Raw genomic sequence first — 17330 nt, 5'->3', positions numbered from 1 at the left:
CGGTACCTTTCTATTAATGAATTTCTAAAGTATACACCCCCTACTGAAGTCAGGCTAACTGAAAAGTTTACAACATTTAGCGGTTAGGTTGCACGATGCCAGGTGTAGGAAGCTGTAAGTCAAAATAAATACTTAAGGTTAAACCTGTATTAAGGTTCATTTAAAAAATCTGAATATAGTTTTACTAATTCAGTTTGCTATACTTGTTCAAAAGACCAAAACTGAATGTTTTTAAAAACTGTTTACCAAGTATTAGGTCTGCCCAAACTCTTTACAAGTTGATAAATTATTTTAAGTCAGCATTTTACCTAGTAAATTTGATGCGTAATCTCATCAGAACAACTGCATGTCTGGCTACCAGATCACATTTGACCTTGGAAATATTCCCAGCTGTGACCTAGAGAAAATAGATTCCAAACTGTTGTCTTTTCAGGATGGATATAAAAATACTTCATGAAATTACAAAGCTCTCTCCACATGTTTCTTTCCATATTTTACTGTTTCAAAATCCACCTTGATGCAAAATTTACCTAATTTGTATTCTTCAAAGATTAATACATTTAATTTTAATTACTTGATATGGCATAGAAATCTTTGCTTATTTACACGTAGCCTTTGTCTCCTTGAGAAAATAAGTATTCTGTAAAATAACAATTTCTCCCGCAGTATTTCTGGCACTGGGGATAAGGTTTTGGGCAAGCATTCATCTACTCATTCTCCTCCAATGCTAACTTGACTTTTCCAAGACACAAAAGGGAAGAATGGATGTGTTTATTCTCAGACGGTTTCTTTGACCAACATGGAGTGGAAAGCTTATTATGAAGTGATTCACTGTACTTCTGATTTTCATCTACAGAAGAGGAAAGCTAGACCTGAACACAATTGAAGTCATACTTTAACTTACAATGGGCAGATGAAAACTTAAAGCTTGCCATTACTTAAAAACCAGCATTAAGAGTACTGACCACTTCTGCATTTTTCATGCATTTATCTTAACAGTGTTTTTTTTCCTCTGTACAGAATACATTTTTTAAAAAGAAATGGCAGAGAGATGATCTCTCTTTCACAGACACAGAAAATGTGATTTACAAATATGAAGCAAATTGCCAAAGGTCACCAAGCTGGCGGAAGTTAGGGCTGGGAATCAAACTAAAAGGTTTGAATGTGCAGCTCAAATCGTCACTGCTTCCACTGACATTGAAAAGAAAAAGAAGATCCAAGGGAACAGTGTTTTCCCAAGGACAAATCAGTCTTGTCTGCAAATAAGTCCAACAATCCATCCAACCATCTATGATATTTATTATTGCAGGACAGGACCGTTATTTCACATGCACATATGCCAATGAACTAATGAATTTAATCAAATTTACAAGTTAATACCATAAATAACAATAACATTTTTGGATGCCACTGTTCATTTTCTTAATGGCTTTCATATATGGTACAGTTTTACTTGCCACAGTATCCTATGAGTTTCAGTCATCCAATTATATTTTTTGTAACTGAGTAAACTGGAGCTCAGACTGACTTGCCTCAAGTTATGGCAAGTCTCATCCAGAAGGCAATAATTCAGTCTTCTAAGTGCTCTTCTAAATACAAAGGATTCTAGAGAGTTAAAAAGGTTAGTATCTAATGCCACATTGCTAATTCTCTTGTTTATAAAGGCAAAAGTAAAAGTTTCAGAAAACCAAAAGTAAAAAGGTATGATCTTCTGAAAAATATAGTATGGATTTATATTTTATCGATATTTTCTTACAGTAAGCCTTAGAATAAATGTTAAGAAGCAGGCAGCAAGCAAGATATTTTTCTAGGAGATCTGACTCTGCTCAGAAGAAAAAAGGGATTCATTGCAGGCCAGGAGGTAATTACAGTTTGCTTCATCTTTAACACGCATGCCAATCGTGGGAAAGAAATCAGAATACAGATTCTAACTTGACTTAACCAATAAAATGGGAATTCATTTAAACCATAATGTAATGAGGAAAGGACTCACCCAAGATACAAAAATATTTTCGGGAAAATACCCAGAAGATGAAGCTGCTTAGGCAGACAAAATACAGTCCACAATGCTTTTTGATTCTGATTTAGAGTGGACACGGGTCTTTGAGAGAAAATCTTCTGGAGGCAATCACCATTTGTCAAACAATCTGTGAATATCACTGGCTAGTCTGTTTTAAGAAGAAGATGATGATGTGGGGAACAGAGTGATTCACTTCTGAAATGAGGAAGAAAAGAGAAGAGATATGGCAGCTTAACTCAAACTACTTTTCTCAGGAACCTGAAGATTCAGAGGGAAGAAAGGATTAAAGATACAGTACGTTTTTCCAGACTGAATGACCCAGAAGACATTTTAGTTTCTTGGAGGTCAATTAAATAAATTACTTTTTATTACAAATCGAAGTTTTATTTGTTGCACTAAAGAAAAAGCTTATGCACATTTCCTAGAGGGTTCCAAAACCATCCAATCAATGAAAGTTCATATTTTTAAGCCTCTATTAAACAGTCCAGAATCATGTTAATTTTTTATGTTAATCACCTCAATCTCTCAGTAATCTCACATTGACAAAGAAACTGAGATTTAAAGAAATATGTAATATTATCCATTAGAAGCTGAGAAAATGAGATTTGAACCCAGGAAGTCTGACTCTTAAATCACTATGAAATGGTGACTTGAAGCAATTTTCGTGTGGGATCTAATATGGAACAAGTTCCAAAGGATGAAAATAATCAATGATTAAACAGAATTTGAAAGTGTTAATTTGTTATGACATGATACATGTGAATTTCCCAGAAATGGAAAAGTGTACACTTTTATGAATTGACATTTGTTTTCAACTTTTAGAAACCTGCTTGGCAAATGACTTTTACTCTTAAATCCTAAGTAAAAAAAAAAAATTAATTTCTGGTAATTACGAAGATCCACAGAATACTGATCTGAATGTATTTATTAAAAAGGCTCCAAGTGAATTTTCAAAATATCAGCTTAAATGTTAAAGCTTACCTTGCAAAAGGAATCTTTATTCTTTGCCATTCCTGTGATCTTCTCAATAGTGACACTAGTTAGATTTATATCTAGTAAATATTTAGTTAGTAAACGCAGTTTAGCAGGGAATATATCCTCAAGCTATTGAAAAAATGTTCATCTTTTAAAATCACACTGCATATAATACCTGTGAGTATTAAATGCCACAGATTCATGCATAAGTGACTGTGTGCATGTGTCCCACAGATCAGATATAAAACACACAGGAAGGGAAAAAATTGATAATTCACTGCATATTTAAATTTTCTTCAGAACACAAAATAAAATGAAAACAAAAGAGAATATATTTGTGTTCTTTTTTTTTTAACTTCTCAGCTGCTAAGTGTTCTGTATACCCCCATCAGAGTCCTGGAATGTGTCTCTTATAAGTAACGAGCATATTATAATGAGAACTTGAGGACAGGAGAGTCAGGGAAATAATGCAAGGCTCAGGCCAGTATAGTAAGATTTTCCCGAGTACCCCCAGTATTCCCTCCTGCACAGTAGCATTCAGAGGCATGTTTAAAGCTCAGAGCAGCCCACTGCTCCCTCCCACCTCTCCTGTAAGGGAAGAACGCCTCTCAATGTGGCAAAAGCCCACCTACTCACAGGGGAGGTTAATTACCGCTACATAATTAACCTCACCAGAAAACTGTTAAGATTAATGAGGCAGTGCTTACTAAGTGTTTATAAGCTCCCCTTGAACGACCATAGAAATATTTGTTTACCACAAACACCTACATGTATACTGATAACAGATTCCGTGCAAATTGTTGCAGTACAGGATCTGGGTGAACACATATACATCATGGCCTATGTAAGTGGAGGGAAAAGAAGTACTCAAGCAGAAAGAGAGGAAGGGGGAAAGAGGGGAAAGGAGGGGAGGAAGAATGAAGATAAAGAAGGGAGGGTGAAGGGCCAGGAATGGGCCAGGTTTTCACCTGTCAGTATGAACCACCAGACCACAAGGAATGTTTCCTCCTCAGTTCTTTTACAATCATGACTCAGCAAAAGACCACAAATGCTCTCTAATCTGGGTGAGTTTGAACATGTATAAAAATCCAAGAGCTTTTAAGTGTATGTCAAAAGAACGGTCTCTTGTTATCTAAACATACAATAGTGAGTGAAGTCGCTCAGTCGTGTCCAACTCTTTGCGACCCCATGGACTGTAGCCTACCAGGCTCCTCCATCCATGGGATTTTCCAGGCAAGAGTACTGGAGTGGGTTGCCATTTCCTTCTCCAGGGAATCTTCCCGACGTAGGGATTGAATCCAGGTCTCCCGCATTGTATGCAGACGCTTTACCGTTTGAGCCACCAGGGAAGTCCAAACATGCGATGACTGTAGTTAATTTACTATTAATTTTAATTAGGCTAGAACAATTAAATATTGATAACGAATACCTAAAATGAGGTCCAGAGTGTTGTTAACAATAAATTGAAATTCGGCTATCCCAGAATACACTGTAGAATATGCAGGTAGGTGAGATCCTCCCCACAAAATGTCACAGACCTCTCTGGCCACCACATCTTCACAGGTGAATTACACAACAGATCACCACAGTGCCTTATCACCTCTTAAAACTACCAGTTAATGTCACTGTGCCCCAACCCTCCCCACCTGGACATCTGTTATCAGCTAGAATATGCTAGGTTAGGCTGCAGTAACAAAGACAAATCCAAATACAAAGTGTCTCAAAGCAGAAAAAGCAGCTCCTGGCTCAGCTTCAGGACCATCACAGATCAGCAGGCCACGGCAAGGCGCTCCTCTCGGCTCACACATTTAAGTACACAGGCTGCCAGGGGAGGCCCTTCTCTCTGGCACAGGTCCCCCCGCCAGAGGCAAAGAGACCACTCTGGTGATCTGACTCCAGCAATGAAATGACCCAACTCAGAAGGAAGGAGCAACACTTCTGCTCACCACTCATTGGCCAGACCCGGTCACATGACCCCACAGGCACAGCTGGTCCAGAAAACAATCCCCACCCATGCCCACAGAGGGGGAAGGCTGACACCACTGCTGCTGCTGCTAAGTTGCGTCAGTCCTGTCCGACTCTCTGTCAGTTCTGTCCGACTCTCTCATAGACGGTAGCCCATCCGTCCCTGGGATTCTCCAGGAAAGAATACTGCAGTGGGTTGCCATTTCCTTCTCCAATGCACAAAAGTGAAAAGTGAAAGTGAAGTCGCTCAGTCGTGTCCAACTCTTTGCGACTCATGGACTGTAGCCCACCAGGCTCCTCCGTCCATGGGATTTCCCAGGCAAGAGTACTGGAGTGGGTTTCCATTGCCTTCTCCAGCTGACAGTACTGGAAGAGCATAATAACACCCCAGTGTCCACTCATGTCTATGGAACGGATGCTAACATGGTTTTGGTGGTTGTTTTAATAACCTGCTTCTGTTGCAGATATCCATGATATGTGATAAAAGGAGCTCAAAAAAATTTTATGCCCTAATAACTTTAGTTTATTCTGAGAAGTTTGATAGTCTGCAGCTGAATGGTTTGGGGAGTAACTAAACAATCAGGAAGAGAATCAGAATGAGTAACACCCAAAAAAACAGTACATTTATAAAGATTTAACATTAGGGCTTCTAATTATTCATCAATTAAAGATCCAAAAGGATTCCAATACAATATTCATATTTATCTGGGTAAACTTTAGTCTATGAGCAAGAGGTATGATTGCAATAAGCGAATTTGCATGTTTGGAAACCTCAGGTGGAAGAGGCTCGGAATCCAGATAATGAGACAGAAAGATGGAGAATTCAGGTACCGGTCCCAAAACATGACATGCAGCCCCAGGACAAACTGACCAGAGAGATCCCAAGAAAAGTGTTCACAGGACAGGCAGTAGGCATGGGTCATGAGAGATCTCTTACTCCACAAGTGTGACAAAAAGCAGAATGGGGGTGTCTCACCTCTGGAGGTGCATTAGGCAAGCCCTGGGCTTCCTGCTCACTTCACCAAAGAAATTCTATTTTTAATAAACATTTTATATATTGACTTTTTATTTAGAAAAAAAATTTCCATTGCTAAGGGGAAAAAAAGCTGTATTAATTCATATCCTATACATACTTACTTCTTTTGCATTAATCAGTTCTTGCTACTTAATGGATTGACTTCTAGTCAGCCATATTGCTGTGGTTTCTCTCCCCCTCAGGATGCAGAGACCAGTGGCAGGTACATGTAATATTTATTACTGCCTAGAATTCACTTATGCCTTTTATCACCAACTGGACACCGAAATATGGTCATAAGAAAATTCCAGGAAAACCACTAGACAGAAGAAAACCATACATTTTTAAGAGAACAGACTGTTAATATATTACAAGCTAAGGAAGGCAATTAAAATGCTCTCAGTGGTACAAATGGAACCAACAACCGTGCTTCATGGCCATTTACTTCATTGTAGTTGAAAGTAAAGCCAATTGAAAAGGCTGCATTTGGTTAATATCTCAGGCACCACTTAAAAATATACATAGTTTGCCCTCTAAGTTACAAAAACCAAGGCCAGCCAAAGAGAGCCGACCACAGGCTGACATTTCTGTAGAGGAAGATGACCTCTCTGGGAAGCCAAAATAAACTGAAATTTCTCAGCCCACAATGCAGAAGGTCATTGAAAATTCACCAGATTTATGTGGAAAGATTACATAAAGTAAACAGATCTCTATCTTCTCAAGGTGCCCTCTTTTCCACATTACAATTAGTATGAGGAGCCAGCATTAGAAAAAATATTTCCAAAAGCATTCACTGTATAATAAATATTTGTTATGTATCATATATTCAGAAAAATCATAAAGCTGTATATCAACAGAAGGTCAGAAAAAAAAGGTTAGCCCATTTGTTTCTTTGGAAGTTATTTCCCTTTTTCCTTTTCAGGACTCTTATGTGATGTGAAAGGCAACCTAAACACAGAAAAAGAGTTAAAAACTGCAATTTTCTTAATAAAATTATAAGGATAAACTTAGCTGCCTTGGTTTCTTTTTGCAATGAAATGAAAGAAAAAAATAAAGCTCTGTGTTAGTCTTGTTTTATTTTTGGGTTTTTTTTTTTTTTTTTGGTCTTTACTTGGAGTAGGAAATGGCAACCCACTCCAGTATTCCTGCCTGGAAAATTCCATGGACAGAGGAGCCTGGTGGGCTACAGTCCATGGAATCACCAAGAGTTGGACACAATTGAGCACATACACACTTGAGATGTATAATGAAATCAACAGGCAAAAGGACACTTACATTAGCAACTGAGATTCTGTTTTCATTTTATATTTCCACTGTTATAATGATGTAGTAAAATGAAAACTAAATATTAACCTGCCAGCATTTTTTACATTTTATATGTGAGCCTTGAAATTACCAACTCACAAAACTTTTCTTGAATATCCAGGCCAGTTCAAATGTTTTGTGGTCACATCATCACTGAAAAATTGTATACAAATGTACACGTTATGTGATTTGAAAACAAGGTAAGTAGTCAACAAGTCAGCGTGTATGTAAAGAAAGACTATTGGAGGATTTTCTAAACTCAATGGAGTTAGGAAGATGAACATATACTGATCCTGAGTTAAGATCAAGTGTGAAATAAACCATGCCAACTGAGCTTCTTAAAAAATGGCCAACTGGTTTTCACTTTGATTAGCTCAACTCTTTCAAGTGAAGTGAAAGTTGCTCAGTCATGTCCGACTCTTTGCGACCCCATGGATTGTAGCCCTTCAGGCTCCTCTGTCCATGGACTTCTCCAGGCAAGAATACTGGAGGGGGTTGCCATTCCCCTCTCCAGGGGATCCTCTCGAACCAGGGACAAACCTGGGTCTCCTGCATTGCAGGTGGATTCTTTCCTATCTGAGCCACCAGGGAAGCCTCGCTCAATCCTTTCAATTAGTAGGGCTAGCCAACCTGAAACTCTGCAAATGGCTAATTATTACATAGGACTATTAGTACATTAAAAGGAACAATTTCAGACCAATCTCAATGTAATTAGTTAACAAAATCACATACTCCTGTACCAGTAAATGTCCCAGTAAGAAACAGACGATGTCTTCGAGTAAAGTAATTTGAGAAGAGAGTAAGGCATGGATAAAGCTTGGAGAAGCCAGGGAGACAGAGAACAGTCCTAGGGTGACCATCAGGGCGTGAGCCTCAGGAGTGAGAGAAGAGAGGGGTTTCCAGAGAATCCAGGGAAGCCCATCCACAGGAGCTGTGACCTTCAAAACAGGAGTGGGTTCTGATCTGTTTCCACTGTAACAGCGTTTCTCAATGTGCAACAGGATAACTAAAAAATAGAACATGCTATTTCTTTAAAACACAGATTGCCCTAGAGAATGATAATAAAACAAAAATCCAAGACAGACCTTGATAAATCATCTTTCTAAATCTAGACAGGCTCTGCACTTGAAACACACTGCTCTTTAAACTTAATGTGCTTAGACTGAAAATCAATAGTTTTTTTTTTTTTTTTTTGAAACTTACATTTGTTTAAATAATATATACCAAATAGGACAAAAAAAAAAAAAAAAAAAAAACCAACTAATGAATGAAAGTTCTGATTTGTAAAGACCAGTCTATATTCATTAGTAGAGCAATATACTTTGATTATTGTTCTGGCTGGATACCAGGTAATTTGTTTTTTTTAATGATTAGATCTACCCAGCCATCCTAAATGACTGTGTCTTTTTTACATTATAGAAATGGAATTAAATATAAACTCCAAGCACACTTATGTTCAGTTGAAATAATGTTCCCATGATACATCTGCAGATTGGAATTCCTTTAGTCAGGTAAGATTTGGACGAGATGATGCCGAGAGGCCCTTATGGATCTTAGAATTTGTGATTTAGATTCAGGTGTTCCAGAAACAGAGAGAAACTCATAGCTCTAAAATTCTGTAGTTTTTCATTTGGACCAGTCTGTAGTAAAATGGTGAGAAAGGAAAGCCATGGTCTTTAAGGCATAATCGGCCCATGCTGATGGAGCGAATAATCGGTGCCTCACACAGTTACTGCTCAAGGAGAGCATTCTGTGCCACAGACCTCTGAACTGGAAAGCACTTTCTCAATGTCAGGTTTCCTTACATTCTTTTAATTTATAAGATGTTTAACAAAACACTCCATATCTTTATTTTCTTAAAAGTGATACGTAGATGAAGTTTTCTCTTTAAAAACAGTTATTAGAGAACAAATTATCTTTATTTATATATGCACAGTAGATATTAATCTTTAATAAATTTTAATCAAAACTTTAAAAATTATTTTTAAATGGAAGAACACCAGTAGAAATGTCATGAAATAGATACTCTATACCACTGACCCAGGAAAGCAAATATTTCTGTGTGCCATTTATATTATTTTAACGTATTCATTACTAAAAAAGTAATTTACCAAGGTAGACTCTGGTTGAGTCCACAATTGTTTTAATGCTTTTGATTATATCTAAGTGCATGCAAACTGCATCCTCAATACTGTAGTCTGGTTCCATCAGTGTTCCAATGTCTTTTCCATGCACATATTTGCTGTTTTCCCAAACAACTCTCAGTCTTTAAAGAATCTTGTTATATTTAGAAGTTATTTGAAAATATAATATCCAGGGTTAGGTTAGCAGATAAATTATTTCACTTAATATGGGAGAAACTCAACAGTAACCATTTTGCCTTCATATTTTATAACACACTCTAAGCATATGGGATGTGTCATAAGGGGAAAATGCATATCAGCAAATGTCCAATTTCAGAAAAGATTCCTATTCAGGGAATTATTTATGAGAGAAATAGTTCCACACTAATGTATTTATTATGCATTTGTTATTTATAGCACTTTCTTGCAAACTAGAAACATATTACTTTATTAAGAATATCTTATTAATAATAAGCAGAAATATATTAACCTTTAATAGGTAAGTATTAGCTAGGTCATTCTCTGCATGTGAGCAAATTCCTGAATGACAGCTAAAAGATAACTGAAAATAGAGCATTTAGCATTTAACAGAACACAGAACACTTGGCATTTTATGCAGTCTTATAGATGGCATTCTGTAATTCTACTTTAAGAAAACATCAGAATCTTCAAATGAGTTCTAACAAATTTTTAAATGTGTTTTCAATATCTGAATATGTAAGCCTTTGGAGGACTCTGAGGGCTCATTAGTCTATAACAACTAAACACAATTCAGTGAAAAAAATTCCAAAAATGTTCTACTTCTTTCCAAATGATTTAATATAGATTTAATTGTTTCAGGATAATTCCTTTTCAAAACAGAACTCAAAACATGAATTTAACTTTGCATAATGCAGCAAAGAGTAAAACATTTGGAAACCCCTTAATTTACATTTAGATTTTACAGACTTTAAAAAGGATCAGCAATGATATCCAGAGGACAACTTCCCAGCCCTGGGATGACTCACATTCACTGGCTTGATCTATTTGATGTATTAGTCATGCCTCCATCAACACAAAGGTATCCAGATGTGACCTTTTCCTTATGTAATACAAAACAGTCAAGATGCTTACTGATGACTCTTTGTTAAATGCCCCAAATTCCTAAACAAGTTCAAATAATTACATGGCAATCTACTTCACTAGTGATTATCAATCTTCTATCATTTATAGCCAAAAGATAAGAATAAAAAAGAGGTTTCAAAAACTGAATTGAGGACCTAAGGAAACTTGAGGATTAGACCAAGTGTCTTCCATATGCAATCTCATCTAACTCAGCACTTTGCCACAGTACCGTCAAGCTCAGGGAAGGACCGTCCCTTGTCAAGGATGCTATGAAGTGGCTGAATCGCTCTCAGGACCCAAGTGCATCTCATACTAAAATACACCTTTCATTTCAGTGAAGTGACATACTTAGAAAAATTGAATACCTCTCTGATCTGTATTAGTTAATTGAATTGGTAAGAAATTTCCACAGGGCTGACAGGAACTAAAGTATTCCAAGCCATTAATTTCATTAGTTTTAGGGGATAATTTTCCTAACTACATAATGTCATACCCTGTTCCTTGTACCCTGAGGAATAAGCATTTCTAACAACCCAAGAAGGGAAGCGGGGACACAGAACAGGCTTCTCAGGTGAAGGTGTGGGTTCAAACCCAGCTCATGGTATTTCAAAAAAGTAAGAAATGTTGATTTTTTAAGAAACTATGATTTCAGATCCAGGAGCCAGATGACTTGATCTCTAACTGTAGGTAATACAGATCAAACTGACTCTAAGGAACCCTGTATTCATTAAAGTATTTAGTTTAACAATAAAATCACTTCTATTAGGAAATGAAGAATAGGAATACATGAAGTTGGAATCCAAGTAAATGCAATTCCCATCTCAGTTTTGAAGAAAACTGATGTGTAGCACATTTATCTGCAACTAACACTAAAATCTGCATGACACACATGTGTACACAAACATTTTTCTGTTAATATTTTAATTTACTGCCTCCCAAAAAAGTTGCCATATAATGGAGTTTTCATTGATACTATATATCTGAGCCACTCCCTAAGCTTGAAAAAATTCTAAAATGGCAAAAGTAAAAATTAGGGCCTGTTACTTGGCCAGGCCTAAAATTTTAGTAGTATTCTACTATTACTATATGTATAGATCATAATCAGGAATAAGTAACAGAAGCTCTAAATGACATGCAAATATTCTTTCTTGGAAAGACTTTGCATATGTTTCTTTTCAAAGTGTGGAAAAAAAGATTTGGAAAATGTCATTTCTGGAGAAGAACTGCTAGAGCCAGAAGAAAAAAACATAGATAGAAATGAAGAAAATTAAAAAACAGGTAAAAATTGGCAAATTTTCTTACTACTGTTTTTGTAGACAGCTGTATATAGGAAGCTATATTTATCACTAATCTATTGTAATAAATGCACATGGAACTAACACTGTTTCTCAATGACTCCATTCTTCTTGAGCTTTTAAAAATGTTATTAAACAATACTTTGAGACAAGGACCTGGCTAAATAACACCTCAACTGTGCTGGAAATGTTATAAATTGTATTAACCTCAATCTATTGTTATATTCCTTATTTAAATTTTTTATTTTGTTTTGTTCATTTAACATTCGCGTCAATCAATCTCTATTGAAGCTCTGTTTAGACTGTGCTAGACAACTGGAAGACCAAGTCTGTACACTTGAAGAACTCACAAGACTGGCAGAGGAAGACAGAAAAATAAATGGAAATTTCAATGCCATATGATAGATGCTAGAAGAGAAGTACAGTGTGTGCAAAGGGCTATGGGTCCAGCCAAGGGGAAGCAACTGACAAGATACCACTAACTCAGGAGATCTTTGTACATTCTGATACAGAGTGGGATCACAGCATTCACAAAGGAAGTAAGAGTCAGGAGGCTAGAGAGGCAAGGGAAAGGTGACTAAAAGAGGGATGAGGGCAAAAAGACCAAAAGTAGAAAGAAATGAAAACACTTGAAAATGAAGAGACACACAGATTGCTCTGGATCTGTGCCTACAAGTTCTCACACACACACACACACACACAGGCTAGACTTCATACAGGCACATGGTGAGACTTCCTTTGGGTGGTTGATTATCAAGGATTAGCATGGGCAGAATGAAAAGACAAGGAAGTGTGTGTGTTCAGATTTCCTGGAATCTATACAGGGATCCCAACCTCCCTGCACATAAGTAGCGCCATTGATGTTAAGTGGGAAACAAAGCTTCCATTAAGGCTTATTTCGTGATTTAGACACCGTGGTATGCAATTTCCCTCTCTTAACTGTTTTAATTATTTAAGTGAAGTAGTAAGAAATAAGATCATATATCATCTTTTATACTTTAGCTACATAGTCCACGATCATCTGTGGTAAAAGAAAGCTATAAAACATATTAAAGACCTCATGAATAAATACCAATCTCGTCCCATACTCACATTTGAAAACAATGTTATTTTAATGTTCTTTTAAAAATAGGTATATATACTGTACATGAACAGTTCTTTAATAACTGCCTGAAATAAGACACCATTATTTTCAAGACAGTCCATTTTGCTGATTTACTAGACTTTCAAAATTTAACATAAAAATTAGGAAATGACAACTAAGATTCTATAATCACATGGCACCCTCAAATATGTGAAATATGATCTTAAATAAGAAAATATTTAAATATACTAAAATTTCACACTTTAATGAAGCATCATTTAACAATTTACTTTTATAATATATTCAAGATAACACCTATAATTGTCAGTGTTGTCATTTCAAACAGTAATAGTCTTCTTATTGTTTTCTGGCTATGAAATTCTTATGTACATGAATGTTTGTTAACAAACATCTTAGTAGAAGTCCTATCTAAAAACTGATATTCCATTGCTGGGAGCCCATAGTTTTCTCAAATACTAACTAAATATGATAACTCCAATGGACAGATACAAAATATTCAGTATTCAGCATACCTTTTACCATCACTATCAGCATTACATAAAAAATTCTGAAACTGTATCCACTGAGCGTGAAGACCATCCTGTCAAATTTGTGCCACCTCTGTGATGTAATACACTGGAAAATACTTCTACTCAAGGCTTCTGAGTCAGTACTGATAATAGCAAATACAATGGGAGGCAAAAACTGTAAAGGATGAACTTGTAAATATACCCTGGTGATTTACAGGGTAGTTTACTTTTCACAGAAAATAGAAATCATAAAGTAATATACAAGTGGGACTTCTAAAATCCCATTTTAGAAGTTGAGATTACATGTTACCAAATAAAATGACATTTTGGAATTAAATTAGATATGAGTACCACCACTGTATGTAATTATTACATATAGCCCTCAAGCCCAGTTGAATATCAATATGTGGTAGTTTATTTGAAATAGTATTAAACAATTCTTTCATAAGATTTTACATATCATTTGTATTGACTAAGATTTAATATACTTTGCATAATTTGACTAAATTAAGCATCTGCAGATTTTCACATTCCTTTCCTACAATGTAACATGGCCTGAAAGGCCTTCTTTGAATGAAGTAAGGAGTACTATATACATATTTTATAAGAATTACTTACAAAGGCATCAGCCACAATTATGTCATCAGGAATAACTTATCCTTACCTTTCTGACTCAGAATACCTAAGCAATTCAAGAGCACAAATTTAGAAGACAGAGGATACAGGCTGTGCAATTTTACTGATACAGCACATACTCTTCCCCTATTATATAAACTTTTCCTCTTCAGCTCTATTAACATGTTAACAATTTTAAAACAAGTCCTGATTTGTCCATGGAGGTATTTCTTTCTCATTTCACCAGCTAATTAGTCAAAAGAAGCATACAGTCTCCCCCAGGATTCAAACATCTAAAATCTAAAATCACTCTTAGTCATTTATCGAAACCAATGGTCATCTAGTCCAACTTCTGTAAACCTCAGCCCTTTCCTGACCCACACCGCATGATCATGACTAGCAAAATCTCTAAAAATCATACTCAGTGAACACACAACTTTGTTTTTGTCACTTGCTACCAATCACAAGAAAAGGACTGTATATATACGAAGATTCTTTTTCCACTGTCATCGGCAGTCAATTTGATGATAAAATTTTAACCACTGAAGATACAAATTTTCTCCATTTTATTAGAACAGCAATAAAACAGACAGGCAAAACCTAGATTCTGGTGTTAATTGTCTTATTAGCCAGCTTATAACATCACACTTTCCTCATGTACTATAGCTTCTTATTCTAAGGGACACTAATCGGTTTTAAATGGTGTTAAATACCATCCCTGCAGTTGCAAGTGCTTCTCTGGGATTTTTACTAGAGAAAAGAACTCCTGTAATTTAAAACCACTTTGCTTTCTTCTTTCACAGCTGTTAGGGAAACACTGACCTGAAGAAATCTTAAAGGTTTTTCACCCCTCTCCCAGTGCCATTAGTCTGAATTTATTTTCTAAGGTTTCTTTGCCCCGAGTGCCATGGTTCTTCCATAATTCCCATCCCCCAAAAGGCTTTCAGCAGAAAAATCAAGGCTTTTTGCTGGTTAAGCCGTTTTCTCTCTTTCCCCACCGCTCCCCGCCCCCTTACAAAACCTTGGCTACTCTTAAAATTCTCCAACAACGTGTCAATTTTATGTTGGCCACAAAGACAACTTCTGTTGGGGGAGGACAGCAAGGAGGGACTGGAGCTTGGCTGTCCCCTTCCACAGACAGGGATCTTTGGGGCAATCAGAAAACATTTCCTGCATAAAAATTCAACATGCACTCTGGGTGCAGGGTTGGGGAGCAAGAGAGGCTAGATACCAGCCGTGGCCTCAAATGAACAGAATGCATCCCCTAACCTTCCAAAGGGGAAGCCCGTTTTCTCAAAATGTGCCAGCTTTCCAGCCTTATTAAACATAATCCACAGTCTCAGATCCTGGGGCAGCTTCCCCACTAGTCTGGGTGAAACTATAAATCACTCCTGTACTTTCCCCTTTTCTTCTGCATTTCCGCTGCACAGCTTTCCATCTAGCTCAGCTCTGACAAGCTCAAGAGGGGACCAAGAAGACAGAACCCAAAGTCATGCTAACAGGGTACCAGGTCTTGCAGGACCTGCCTGTGTTCATTTGTAACCTCACAGTCCGCACCTCCAGCGGGCTTCCGTGACCACAAAGCCTGCATGGGACTCCTCGTGCAAAGCATCTTTGACACAATGCCGGGTCTCTGGGGGAGGGGCACCCTTGCCATCCCACGTGGGAAGCAATTTGGTCCACACAGACATGCCACTGAATCTCTGTCACCTTTCAGCAGCTACGCCCCAAGTTCCAACCCGGAAAGAGGTCACAGATGAGACAGTGGGCTGAAGCCGCAGGGAGAAGTCTACAGATCCACTCCAGGTCTGTATGTGTCTCCCATTCCCCCAGAGGCTGAAGCCTAAAAAAGCAATAAAGCATCACCTCCCCACCCGCCTCCCTCTCAAACCGACTCCACATTTTTGCACCTATTTTCCCCTGAACATCCCACTGGCATCGATGGGCAGGTCGCTGAGTACCACCCCACCCTGCCACCTGTCTAAAACCCTGAAACGTAAAACGAGCTCGAGAGACCAGTGAGGACCACAAATCAATCCACAGGTGACCCAGGGACGTGGCGAGGGTCCGGCCGGCGTGGGACACAGCGCGTTGCGGCCCCGCCGCCCCCCGCCCCGGCACCCCCTCTCGGCTGGCCTTACCTTCTTTGGGCGGTCGCTTGGCCTCCCTGGTGAGATTGCAGACCTGGGTGGTTTGCAGCTCTTGGGTCAGGCAGCCCTCGGTCTGCTCATTCAGGGGTAACACCACGTTATTTAACAAAACCAGTGACTGGTCGTCGAGCCCCCACTCTCCCAAGTGCTGAGGGCAGGTGCACTTTGTATACATGATCCCGCAGGACTCCGTTCTCCCATTTTCTGACTTTAAGCAGCTCTCCAACCAAGTGCATAATACATGGCAACCAAACTGGCTCGGGCTCACCTTGTTCAACACCAAAAACTCAAAAAAAGATTTCTGATCTTCTTCTCCTTTTTTCTGTAATCCTGGGAAATCGATTGGAAAGACCCGGCGTATTTGAATAAAATTTTTGTCATACTGTAGAAAAACGAAAGCATTCTTGGATTCGCAGAGTTGCATTATAGAATGATTCTTTCTTAAAAGATCCTTGATTTTTTCATGGGAAAAATGATCAAACTGATAAGCCAGGAGGGAAAAGTTAGAGCAGCTAAGGTCCTTTTTGGAAAATTTCAGGTAAATGCTATATTTGGTTGGATCTGGATTTTCCAGAGTCCAAGTGCAGTTTGTAAAGTTTTTGGGAAACATTTCACTTACAGAATACGATCCATAAATGACTCCCTTCACCAAAGTTGAACACCAGAAGTCTTGGGCAGCATTAAATCCAAACATAACCAGGAGATAGGTGGAAAATATATAAATCAGCAGGTTGCGAACAGCCTTCATCCTATGTCATTTGGCCTGTAAAAATGGCAATGAAAGTAAAATGCAAGTAGGAGTCTACGCACATTGATAAAAAGAAACTCCTTCCAATATTACAGCCAGCTGTTCTCAAGATTTCAGTAAAAAAGCCTTTTTTAAAAAGGGCAGGTAATTTTTTTATAATGCCAGAAAACTATCTGTTGCTGTGTGAACAGCGCCCTCACGTGGCCCTTCGCAATGGCCAAATTCTCTACATTCAATTTAAAAATAATATTCAATAGATTACTAATAGGAATGCTCTTATCTACCAAGATTTCCTTCAAGTGCATTATGATTCTATTGAAAGAAGAGGAAAATTCTGCTTTTTAAATATCACAACCTAAATTTTAATTTCTGAGATATTTTTAAGCAACCTAGACAAACCT

At 37.7% G+C, this 17330-nt stretch overlaps 1 protein-coding gene across 1 annotated transcript in view; it reads right to left on the bottom strand.

Moving 5' to 3' along the window:
• The window catches only part of ADGRB3 (adhesion G protein-coupled receptor B3), an 844067-nt gene extending 827138 nt beyond the window's left edge, over positions 1-16929 (bottom strand). Inside the window, exon 1 of the mRNA XM_065911328.1 lies at positions 16173-16929. Coding sequence (XP_065767400.1) covers positions 16173-16929 — 757 coding nt within the window. The remainder of the gene's footprint in view (positions 1-16172) is intronic.
• Between the last annotated feature and the right edge of the window lie 401 nt (positions 16930-17330).

The sequence above is a fragment of the Muntiacus reevesi genome, chromosome 19 (assembly GCF_963930625.1).
Source record: "Muntiacus reevesi chromosome 19, mMunRee1.1, whole genome shotgun sequence".
Lineage (NCBI taxonomy): Eukaryota > Metazoa > Chordata > Mammalia > Artiodactyla > Cervidae > Muntiacus > Muntiacus reevesi.
The sequence above is the reverse complement of the archived record's forward strand: the minus strand, read 5'-3'. Positions and strand labels throughout refer to the sequence as shown.